Source organism: Electrophorus electricus, chromosome 3 (genome assembly GCF_041902795.1).
Source record: "Electrophorus electricus isolate QZ-2024a chromosome 3, ASM4190279v1, whole genome shotgun sequence".
NCBI classification, from domain to species: Eukaryota; Metazoa; Chordata; class Actinopteri; order Gymnotiformes; family Gymnotidae; genus Electrophorus; species Electrophorus electricus.
Genome location: NC_137499.1, coordinates 23,608,410 through 23,620,700, shown reverse-complemented (window position 1 = coordinate 23,620,700; position 12,291 = coordinate 23,608,410). Strand labels below are relative to the sequence as shown.

The window sequence follows — 12,291 nt, the reverse complement described above, 5'->3', positions numbered from 1 at the left end:
CAAGTCCTAACCAGGGGCTTGTCTGCAGGGCTGTAGTCATCATTTGTGACATCAGCTGTGACCCATGGAGAGTTAACAGTCTAGCTAACATGCTAGCTAGCCAAACCTTATGTTCTTGTATGCATGTGAAAGACCTACAGATTCTACAAGTTGTGCATTTCAGAGTCTTCTACTGTAAGTTTACTATAAGTTCTACTATAAGTTGTTAAACAATTTTGTACTATAGTTCTATAATACATTTCCGAGTGCTGAACTGAGTGATACTGCTCGCTGCACTAAGGTAAGGCTCCATTGGCAGAAAATAATTATTCATGCAGGAGATTAAAGCAAGACAAGAATGGGATCTCCATATATATTATATAAACTACATTCTCAGTTTGGGCTCAATTTGTATCTCAGTTCTTTTTTTTTTTTTTCATTTAAGCATCTCCTAAGGAATATTAAATGAAATGTAAGTGGGATTTATTTTTAATTTCTTGTGATCCTGATCAAAGTTCCAATTTTGACTATATATATATATATATATATATATATATATATATATATATATATATATATATATATATATATATATATATATATATAAATATATATATATATATATTGTTTTTCCCTATGGTGAGACCTGATACCAAATCAAAGATTTTATGTTTCAGATACTTCAGTGACAGACTTTAAAATACTCTTAGTGATGGCCATTTGTTAATAAGATAATAGATAATAGTTTATTTGTATAAAACATGTCAAATGGTTGGTGATTCACTAGAATTGGTTATCTCGGAAGTTTTGGTGTGGAGAACACCTGCTAATGTGAGAATACAGGATAATTATCTCTGCACTGTAACGGCAAACTGGGGTTAATTTTAATGAAACCGATATGCCTGTTTGTATTAAGCACTATTTGTGTTTGCTCCGCTGTCCTTTGTTGGCTGTGTTTCTCCAAATGCTTTGATATAATGCCATGGATAGCGTCTCCAAACCATCACCATAGCAACATCTCTGCTGTGCGCACAATGTTTGCAGTTTGTCTCACACAGTTACTATGTGTCTGCAGGAAACAAGTCTTTGCTGTAGTGAGTGCATTGCTGCTGTCTTACACAGCAGTCGAAAACATTAATCATACATTGAATCCTTTTGTATTCTACCCATCGTCCATGATATCGTTGATGGATTTTTTTTTTTTTCATAAATTCAGTGTGTTTTCCACATCAATGTCTCTGTCTGTGTGGTACTTTTGTGACACTGTTTCAGCATGGAAATCAGTTGTAAATGGTTTGAACATACGTGTGGGGCTACATGGGGCAACACAGCACACTGAGGTGACTGAGCTAGGCATTCCTCCCAGGCCCAAACCTGGGCCGTGGCTCACCCACCGCCTCTACCTGAGAGCCCCACTCTCACCCACCACCACTACCAGACAGCCCCACCCACCACCACTACCAGACAGCCCCACCCACCACCATTATCAGACAGCCCCACCCACCACCACTACCAGACAGCCCCACCCACTACCACTACCAGAGAGCCCCACTCTCACCCACCACTACCAGACAGCCCCACTCTCACCCACCACCACAACCAGACAGCACCACCCACCACCACTACCAGACAGCCCCACTCTCACCCACCACCACTACCAGAGAGCCCCACTCTCACCCACCACCACTACCAGACAGCCCCACTCTCACCCACCACCACTACCAGACAGCCCCACTCTCACCCACCACCACTACCAGAGAGCCCCACTCTCACCCACCACCACTACCAGACAGCCCCACTCTCACCCACCACCACAACCAGACAGCACCACCCACCACCACTACCAGAGAGCCCCACTCTCACCCACCACCACTACCAGACAGCCCCACTCTCACCCACCACCACTACCAGACAGCCCCACTCTCACCCACCACCACTACCAGAGAGCCCCACTCTCACCCACCACTACCAGAGAGCCCCACTCTCACCCACCACCACTACCAGACAGCCCCACCCACCACCACTACCAGACAGCCCCACTCTCACCCACCACCACTACCAGACAGCCCCACTCTCACCCACCACCACTACCAGAGAGCCCCACTCTCACCCACCACCACTACCAGACAGCCCCACTCTCACCCACCACCACTACCAGAGAGCCCCACTCTCACCCACTGCCTCTACCTGAGAAACCCCCTGACTCAGGCGCAGTCATCCCACAACCTCTGCCTGAGAGCGCTGCTCTCACCTTACCGCAACGACTCAGAATCCACTCGGCAGGGTGAGGGAGAAATCTGGAAGTGAAATCAAGAAGTCAAATGAACTGGGTAGGAAAGCCAGGCCAGCAGTGTCTGTGAAACGTGGCAAACTGCATACCCATTTACACTCTGTGGTTCCCACCTTATTGAACAGCACCATAGCCACTGAAAAGACACAGCACAGCCACTGAACAGGAGGGTGAAATAGATGCATGCTCACAAGCACACATAGCTGTTGCCATTCCGTGGAGATTTGACATTTACATATGTAGCTACCACACCATACTTGGGTAACACACAGCCATGACTGCTTCTCCATTTCCGATTCATCACTCCTTCACACCAAGGCCTCAGGCAAGCTCCAACACACCATGTGTTGCCGTACGGCTTACCAGCCACATGACAGCTATCACGCCTCATTTAGGATTATCATACAGTTATTTGCATCAAAGGGATTAAGTTGTCAATTGATGCATTCCTAATGAGCTCCTCTGGGCTGTCTCCTAACTGTCCTGTCAGTGCGGTATTTACACCAACTATTATTTTTTCTTCTTTCTTATTTGAGGGACCAAAGGCACCATATGTCACACGCGTCAGAGGAGCCAGTGGTATTTGAATTTCACATCTAACGTTACCTTGACGGATATCAAAGAAGGGGCCCTTTATTACTGTAATAAATTGTGTTGTGAGAACCAAACAGCACGTCTGTGGCAGGTTGCGACATACTTTTCACTTAAAATTCACTGGACCAAAACAGAATTTGGACTGAGAGCAGAAAAAGGGACATTCTGCTAGATCAGCGGACTCATCGGTCAGAGATGTGTTTCCTCTACCTCCACATGTGACTTTTTCAGCCTCTCTCCTTTCATCTCCTCAAGTCTGTTCCTCCCTCATGCCAAAGGAAAGCTCCCCCTCCCCTCCCCCATTCATGTCAGGTGGTTTTTAAATTGATAACCCAGTAGCCGGAGCTCACGGAGGCCACCCTGTGGTTCTCACGGTGTGCAGTGGATTCAGGGGTCTGGGAAGCAGGCTGCACTGGGCGAGCAGGGGGTCTCTGTTGCCCCTTTCACCACCAGCATCAGAGGCTCAGCCTTGACTGCCATTGGCTGTGCGTCAATTCTGATCCAGAAGGCACTGGGGCTTCCTGATCTGGTTTTAGAGTGGTAGTGCGGCTTTTAGCTTCTAGAGGTTCCACACGGGACGCTGGTTCTTGGAAGGCTAGCTTCTCTATTGCTTTCTGGTGCTTTCTCTTGCTTTCTGGTCATTTTCATGAATAGCTTCTGTTTTTTTTCTCCATCAAAATTGTACTCCATTACATTTAAAAATGATTTTCATTGTGAAGCATTTTTAGACAAATATCCTGTTTGTTTGGACTTATCTTTGCCAAGTTTCAGCTACATCATCATACAGTGTATGGTAGTGTTACCTTTGCATCTCACATGATCCAATTACAGTAGCTATGTAATATGCAATGCAGTGTGATTTCAGCTGTCAATGCAGTGTGAAGTTCAGCTGCCAACCAGGGCAGGAGGCAGACTCTTGCTGCAACTTGCTGCAGCTTGGCAGGTTCTGGAGCAAACTTTTTTTCTGCTTGAGGTCTCTCTAAGAAGGGTAGACATGGATGGAACTTTTGAGAATGGTGTCGAGCCTTCCTGGAGCACCATGGAGGACAAGAGCTAATACAGGCAAAAAGTGTCAAGTGCAAAGAATTTGTGAACAGTGCAGACCTGGAACAAAAGGTCACACACCCCAGCATCTTCAAACACACACAAGTGCACGCACACACGCACACGCGCACACACACACACACACACACACACACAAAGTCAAAGACATTATCATACACATGGATAGGCACTTGGGATAGGCACTTCCAAATATGTAGACTACATGATATGTAGACTACATGAACACACACTCACATGCTCTGATATATGCAGTCATGACACGAACATCTATTTTTCGCTGTTCTCTAAAGCAGTGTATTTAGTGCTGTCCGATCCAGTCCTTTTGTTAATCCAAGAGAAAAAAAAGTTTAAAAAAATGTTTTATTGTCTTTCTTTGTCTGACAAGAGAAGAATATGGATGTATACTTCCTCTCTCCTACTCCTGTCTTTCTCTCTGCTGTGTTTTAGGGTAATCAGTTCTGCTGTTGTCTTACAAAGAGCAAGAATCACTACTGCTCCAAGAGGAGGCAAAACTGGGGAAATGAGTACAGGAAGCAAGAGAGATGAAGGAACGATAGCGAGAGAGAGAGAGAGAGAGAGAGAGAGAGAGAGAGAGAGAGAGAGAAGGAAGAAGAGAGAGAGCGAGAGAGAGAGAGAGAGAGAGAGAAGGAAGAAGAGAGAGAGCGGGGCAGAGTGGGAAAGGAGGTGTGAGTGCAGGGAGGATGGAGATCAGCGCTGGAGGCCTGAGATGTTGTGGACAAGGTGGGAGTAAATGGAGCCTGATGGTCAGCGGCAGTGTGAGCATCTGTGTGCAGCAAGGCCTGCCAGCAGAGATGAGAAACTCACCCAATTCCCCATCAGCCCAAACAGAGCCAACAACCCCCAGTACTCACGCATGTAAAAGAGATGGAATAAAGAGATGGGTTTGGGGGTTTGGGAGATGGAGAAAAAGTAACTGACTTCTGAAAAAGGATGAAACAGAGCTTTCTGATTTTTGACAGCACCATGACTGGAAGGCTTTAGAAGATTGAGCAGGCTGTAGAAGAACACAGACAGAGGCACATACACACGCACACACACACGCACACACACACACACACACACACACCCACACACACGCACACAACCACATGTGCAAAAACACACACATGCACACAAAAAATGCAGGGAGAAAAGAATCCTGCCATTTTTCTATTTTTTTCCATCTTTGTCTCTCCTGGCATCGCAGGGGCCCACTGTGGGCATCAGTAAGAAAAAGGAGGGGAAAACTATTTTAAAGTGCCAGCAATCTAATTAAAGCCTTCCGGAATTCTCTGCCCATGACTCACGCCATGCTGATCATAGCGAACTGCTCTTTCTTCTGGTCATGCCTGCATGTCTGTGGCTTTCCTCGAGGGCTGTCCTCCCACACTCGCCTGCATGTCCACAGCTTTCCTTGAGGGCTGGCCTCCCCCCTCTCACCCGCATGTCTTCCTTTGTCCTTAAGGGATCGCCGCCCAAACTATCGCGCACATATTTGTGGCTTTCCTTGAGATCTGGTGTAGCAGCCCTTGGCCTCGAAGAATAAGAGGCAGAGAGTGTTTTAAATGGGAGTTTTATTCGGCTTCAAATATCGTTAGTTCCTTGATCTGCATTGCGACAAGAACAGTAAAGAGCAAGCATGGTGACAAGCATCATGAAAATGAGAAGATGAAGGAACAAAGAGAAAGAAAAATACAACGATACTTATAGCTTCACCAGTTCAAATATATAACACAAATAAACTTGTTGACTAACTTAAGTACCAGTAGATAATGTTTGAACGCCACAAAAACGGGCGGGTTTAGTGGCACAGGAATAAATGAACAAACTGAAAACTTCACCGATGCAACAAAATACACAAACACAACTTACCATGTTCCTCCAGCATCAGTTCAGTATTTCCTTGCAGTATTTCTCAAAGCTCTGTGTAATTTCTCCTTTTGGCAACTGTCGAACCCTTTTCATAATCCAACGTTATGTGAATGCGAGCAGCATAAAAATGGCAAAGTAACTTGTCAGTAGACCTCTCAGTAAAGAAAGCGTGTTCACAAAATTCACACACGCAAACACAAAATGGGTTACAACCTGGAGCTTGAATGTCCACTCAAATTAACATAAAGACAAAGTTTTATAGACACAAAGGCTACTAATTTCCCCACGCTGCTTTGGCACCACATCTCTAAGATTAAAGGTGCAGTCACAAAATTAACTGTACATTGTAACTGTACATTGTATGCTGTTACTGTGAATGATCATTTGCATCTGATCTTTCCTTAAGGGCTGGTCTGAAACTTGCCATGCATCTACACTGTTAAATGATACATTATGGTAAGGCTTTTTAAGACAGTGGACCATAACGCTTTATCACAAGCTGCAATGTGAAATGACATCAGTCATTGTTGACCGGGATCTTAATTTCCAGTTTGAGTAGGTAGTCCTGGTGCTGTTTGAGGTAATGGATCATGAGGAGTTATCAAGTTTTGTGTTTCTTGAGTTCTGATTTCAAGAAGCCAAATGGTTTTTTCAAGAAGCCTGATTTCTTCGCACTGAACACCAAGACCACATTAAGCATCTCAGAACGCTTACATTCACAACACTGGGCTGTTATTCTTCCCTTGTCTGTGCTTTCCTGTTCATTACATTCAAAAGGTGGAACAGTTGTAGATCAGTATTCTCACTGTTCCTGGCCCAGTGTTCCTTGTCTCGTATAATAGATCAGGGACGTCCCAGAGACGACAGTGGAAAGAAAGCGATTTTGTCATCTCTCCCTCTTTTCCCTGTGAGATTAATGATTTAGTCAAAGTGGAGTTATATACAATCAGCAGGGGTCCTCAACTCCACCATGGCAGCAAATCTAAATTCTCATTAATTTTTTGGCAAATAGGAGACAGATTAATTGGTTGCCCTATTTAGACCTTCCGTCTATTCAATAATTTTGAAGTCTTGTGAAGACTTCTGTTTGACCCTAGTCTTGGGTTGCCCTGTTATTGAAATGAATGTTTGGTAACAGCTAGTGTCATGGACAGTACTTTCAATTATTTCAGCAGAGTCCAGGTTTCTAGACATCACTCAGAATATGCAACACAAATTTTTATGCGCTGTGGTTTGTCATAACCGGTGCAGTATGACTGAACTGATCCCCCCTGTTTCACCTTTGCAGGACCCCAGAAGCAAGCACAAGTTCAAGATCCACTCCTATGGAAGCCCAACGTTCTGTGACCACTGTGGCTCCCTGCTTTATGGCCTCATCCATCAGGGCATGAAATGTGATAGTGAGTACCTTTCTCCTGCATACAAACCACCATATCAATCAGGCTGACATGGGTTCAGCTTGTGGTGTCAAAACACAGCTGGCCATAGTACCCTGAGGGATGACACAGCTGGTCTGAGATCAGCACTGAGCCCCCAGCACTGTGGTGTTTCTGTACTGGGTCTCAGAACAGAGAGAGAACTGGAGGATGCCTCTATATCTGATGAATATTTCCACTCACACTGCAATAATGAGGTCAGCTAGGATTATGCAAAAATATTTAATTAAATCTTTTGTGTGTCTGCAGGCTCCACCCCCTGCCAGCTCCACCAACCTCCTGGTCTTTATTGTCTTCCATCAGCCATCCATCTCTTGGGTGGCCTTGACAGGCAGTGTGATCACAGACTTTATTGAAAGCTGACTGAAACTGACAGAGATGGGGATATCACCCAAATTTGCACAAGCACATGCACATACATGAACACACCCACACCACACACACGCACACCAACACAGACACACACACACACAGACGCATTCATTACTGCTCAGAGGCTTGCGGCTCTGTCCGATTACCACTCAGGCTGGAAGCAAAAAAGCATTATAATACCTCTCTGAAAAGAGGCCACCTACATGCGTGTGTGTATGTGTTGTGGGTGTGTTCATGTATGTGCATGTGCTTGTGCAAATTTTGGTGATATCCCCATGCCAGGCAGTTTCAGTCAGCTGTCAATACCAGTCTCTGTCCTTGTGCTATGCAAAAGATGCTTACCAAATCTCTCTCTCTCTTTCTTTTTCTCTCTGTCGATTCTCAGCCTGTGATATGAATGTACATAAGCAATGTGTGATGAATGTGCCAAGCCTGTGTGGCACGGACCACACCGAGCGGAGAGGACGCCTCTTCCTCAAGATTGACGTCAGTGGAGACAGACTCCATGTGACAGGTAAGCAGACCGCAGTCGCCCCACGCACCTGCATCTGCACCTCCACAATGCCCCCCTCCCGCCAGGTGGATGCCTGTCTGATAGCAATCGGCTTATCAATATCGTACCAAAATAAAATACAATGAAGAAAATACTAAAGGTAATGAAGGAAACCATATGATAGTTTGGACATTCGATTAGAAAGAGTTTAAATAATTGTGTGTATGCGTTGCAGTGTATTTATTTGGAGATTTATTAAAAATTTAATTCACTACAAAATACATTAACTATAAAATCCAAAAATTTAGTTAGTCTAAGTTGAGAACCAAACAAGATGGTATTGCTTAGAATACCATGAAAGAAACTACTTATAATACAACCAAGTTGAAAGTGTTAAAAGCTCACTACAAAATTCTAAATATCTTTTCCAGATATTTCCATTTTGGATTGCCATGCATTCTTTCCCTTTTGTTTTATATAATGATTCAATGAATTTTCATTAATTGCTTTTTCAGTGTCTGATAATGCAGAGGACATCCATTGGGTCTTAATGTCTTGAAGTAGTTTATCACATTGCTTCAGTGCCAATAAATAGTTTAGATATAGTTTTTTGTCTATAATTTCTGGCTTCTGGTTTGAATGTTTTTTAAGGTCATTTTTGTCAAATCATTTTTCTTTGTTACTATCATAAGAATTTGCATTTTTTGCTATTCTTTTTGACATCAGAAATATTTGCAAGGAGTTTATTATTCAATTTGTTCAATTTGGATTGTCATATCAATATTTTTTCATATTATGTATCAATATAGATACAATATCACTGTAGATCCAGTGTTATAGGACAGTGATCTGACAGGGGTAGTTGGGGTTGTAGATCCAGTGTTATAGGACAGTGATCTGACAGGGGTAGTTGGGGTTGTAGATCCAGTGTTATAGGACAGTGATCTGACAGGGGTAGTTGAGGTTGTAGATCCAGTGTTATAGGACAGTGATCTGACAGGGGTAGTTGGGGTTTTACTAAAAAGGCATTAATATGTTCTGGTTCGATGTCTGATATGACGTAGTCCACAGTGCTTCTGCCCAGTGTGGAACAGTATTGAACATTCCTCTAAGAATCACCTTGTTTCCTTCCATTTACAAGTAAAGACAAAGACTTCTGCTCAGTTTCAGAAGCTTGATTCTGTCTCTGAGCAGGTGGCTCAGTATAGGAGAGAATAGGGGATGATTTCCTCTGTGCTTATGTATTCAGGTTCTTTGCCTGTTCTGGCATTTAGGCTTCCACATTGTAATATATATCCCAGAGACTGGAAATGAAGATTTCTTTCTGGTAATAAGGAAAAATAGATCATGGTACATATATTACACAAAGGTGGATATTGTTATTATATAATATATATTATTACATAATATAACAGGATCATTGTTTCCTAAAGTTTGTAAAAAGAAATCAGAATTTGCGCTCTTCAGCCATAATGTTGATGAATATATATATATTCAAACAGCTAATGTGAAGGAATGCCTTTAAATTGTATTCATTTTTGATAAATTAACTTAAACTAAAATACCTAAAATTACTTTTCAGCAAATTATATCTGCATCTTTGTTGAATTAACATGCATGCACACATATTTGTATTCAGATGAATCACCCCTATCTATAGTACATCTATGCCTCTTACAAACCCACACATTAATTCTTTCTACCTCACTTTGCCTGCCCCCTGCTCCATTATTTGAATGCCAGATGTGCGTCAGGCTCCTGGCCACCTCTGCCTTGGCAGACTGCTGCTGATTGGTCAGTGCCAGGTCTGGTCATGGCACACATCTAGACTGGCATCCTGCACCCTGCTGTAGCTGCTAGGACCCCACTGCCCGAACACATACAGAGAAAGAGCCTCTGTCCTAACACAATTGCAGAGAGAGAGAGCCCAGAGACTGGAGTTTGGCTGATATGGGGTGTTTGCCCAGCCTGTTTGCTAACACTGAGGGACTAGAGTCATGTACAGGTTAAGACAAGCTGGGGCTACTAGCTGTGGTGCAGAGATAGATAGATATAGATAGATTTATGTAACAGTCATACTGAATATATATAAAACTGCATTCATAAGCATAATAATGCATAAAAATAAACAAAATAAATAAAAGATGATAGTCATGCAAATAACTGTAAGTGAAAACTTTAAATATTATATTAAATAAGTTTTTGTAGCCAATTCTACAAAATGGATATTTATTCTCAATTTGTAACTGCTTAAGAAAACCTGGAAATGTTTAATTGTAAGGGGCGGTGGCCCGAGTGCCGCAGGGCGAGGGGCAGGACGCACAGACTCCCGTGACATAGACGACCATTTATTAACATAAACGACAACGGCACTCACACTTATTACAAACAATAAACATGAACATGAAACGATTGGCATTTAAACAAACACAATGAGCACGCATACGCTTTCACAATGAAAAAACACGTTATATCAACAATGACCAACACTCTGCACACTTCGACATGGGTTTAAGTACACACAAACAAACAAAGTGCAGGTGGGTGCAGGCGTGGCCACAAACAGAGCCTCCCCCTGCACGTGGCTGGCCCAACCACGTGACTCGCGGGAGGCGAGTGTTCCGTGACAACAACAATAATTAAATTTATACATATAACAGTTGCAGCATATAAAACCATGTTTTTGCCCATTAAACTCTTAAATCAAAATACTAAAAGGTTTGTCACAGTCCCTTTATTAGCATAATTGTGAAAATCTTTTACTAAATTAAAGTAATTGTGCTGGTAGTTTGAGACTAGTTTATATAGAATTTTGTGGGTAAGTCTCAACTTCATTTGATTTACTCCCTTTTCTACCAAAAAATAGTTAGGTTTTTTGAAAATGTTCTTTCAAATGCCACCGTAGAGGTATTTTCTGTACAATCCTAATCAATTTGATCTGAGCTGTCTGACATCTGTTCTTAATAGACTGAGTAGAGCTGCTATACCAGTTTGTAGCTTCATAATTAAAAATGTCCTTGAATTAATGCACCTTCCATAATTTTTAAAGCTGTCACTGTGTGCAGTTATTAGGCAGTCAGATTTATTATCTGATCATCATTTCTATGCACAATACCCAACTCTTAGCCATATAAATCTGATTGCTATCTGGGTATAATTATGTTCGGGTGAAGTTTAATTGCTTAAACTTACAATAGGAGGTGTGGCCTAAAGTTATTAGGACCCTACATAGGGCATACATAATTATTAGGCAGCTTCTCTAGCTCAGAAAATGGGCCAGAAAAGAGGTATAACTGGAAAGTCAAACACTGTATCAATTGCCTATCAGAGGGACGCAGTACACTGCAGGCTGCACAACTACTGAAGCATAACTCTAACGGTGAGGGGTAAGGAGGCGAATGCATGTGCGGAGAAGAGAGAGATTTGTTGAGGGCAAATCCAGAGTCGTAGTCGTCGGGGTAGTCCGGGGTCTAAGAGCCAACAGGGGAAGCAGGCTAGAACAAAGATGCTAGGAAGAACTCGGAGAAACATAGATGCATATGTACATTCAGGCAGATACAGGTTTACAGATAGTCTGACATACATTCAATGAATAGCAGAGACACAGGACACCAGACAGGGTTTAAATGTATGAACTAATTAATACAAATCCAGACACAGGTGAAAGTAATAACCTGTTATTATAATATAATATAATAAACAGTTATAATAATGCTGTTATTATGTGGAAAAACAGACGGGGGGGGGGCAGAAACCAAGGAATGGCTCAACCAGGATGCAAAGGAAAACAACACAACAGGGAAACCATGGAAACAGGGACGCCAGGAGGGTGGCCAATCGTGACAGTGACCACCGGATGATCAAATGCTTTATGAAAGCATTTCACCAGGGTGATAAAAAAACATGTGCAGAAGAAAAGTAAGTTCACTGCAAAAGACTGAACAAAAATAAAATTTGATGTTACCAGGAACCCATTAGCCTTTAGTGCCACCATGTTTCAGAACTGCAACCTATCAGGAGTGTCCAGAAGTACAGGTGACGAATGCTCAGAGACCTGACAGAGGTAAGGAAGGATAAAACACCACCATCACTAAGACTCACAAGCTGAAGCATCATAACTGGACCAAGAAATACCTCAAGATTGATTTCTCAAAGGTTTTATGGACAATTTGATTATGAGTTGCTCTAGT

At 42.7% G+C, this 12,291-nt stretch overlaps 1 protein-coding gene across 3 annotated transcripts in view; it reads left to right on the top strand.

The window, feature by feature from the left end:
- prkcab (protein kinase C, alpha, b) overlaps positions 1 to 12,291 on the top strand; it is a 118,125-nt gene that overhangs the window by 73,522 nt on the left and 32,312 nt on the right. For all 3 annotated transcript variants that reach the window (XM_035527525.2, XM_035527522.2, XM_081710721.1), the window contains 2 exons: positions 7,089 to 7,200; positions 7,994 to 8,122. In XM_035527525.2, the coding sequence (XP_035383418.1) occupies positions 7,089 to 7,200; positions 7,994 to 8,122 (241 nt within the window). The remainder of the gene's footprint in view (positions 1 to 7,088; positions 7,201 to 7,993; positions 8,123 to 12,291) is intronic.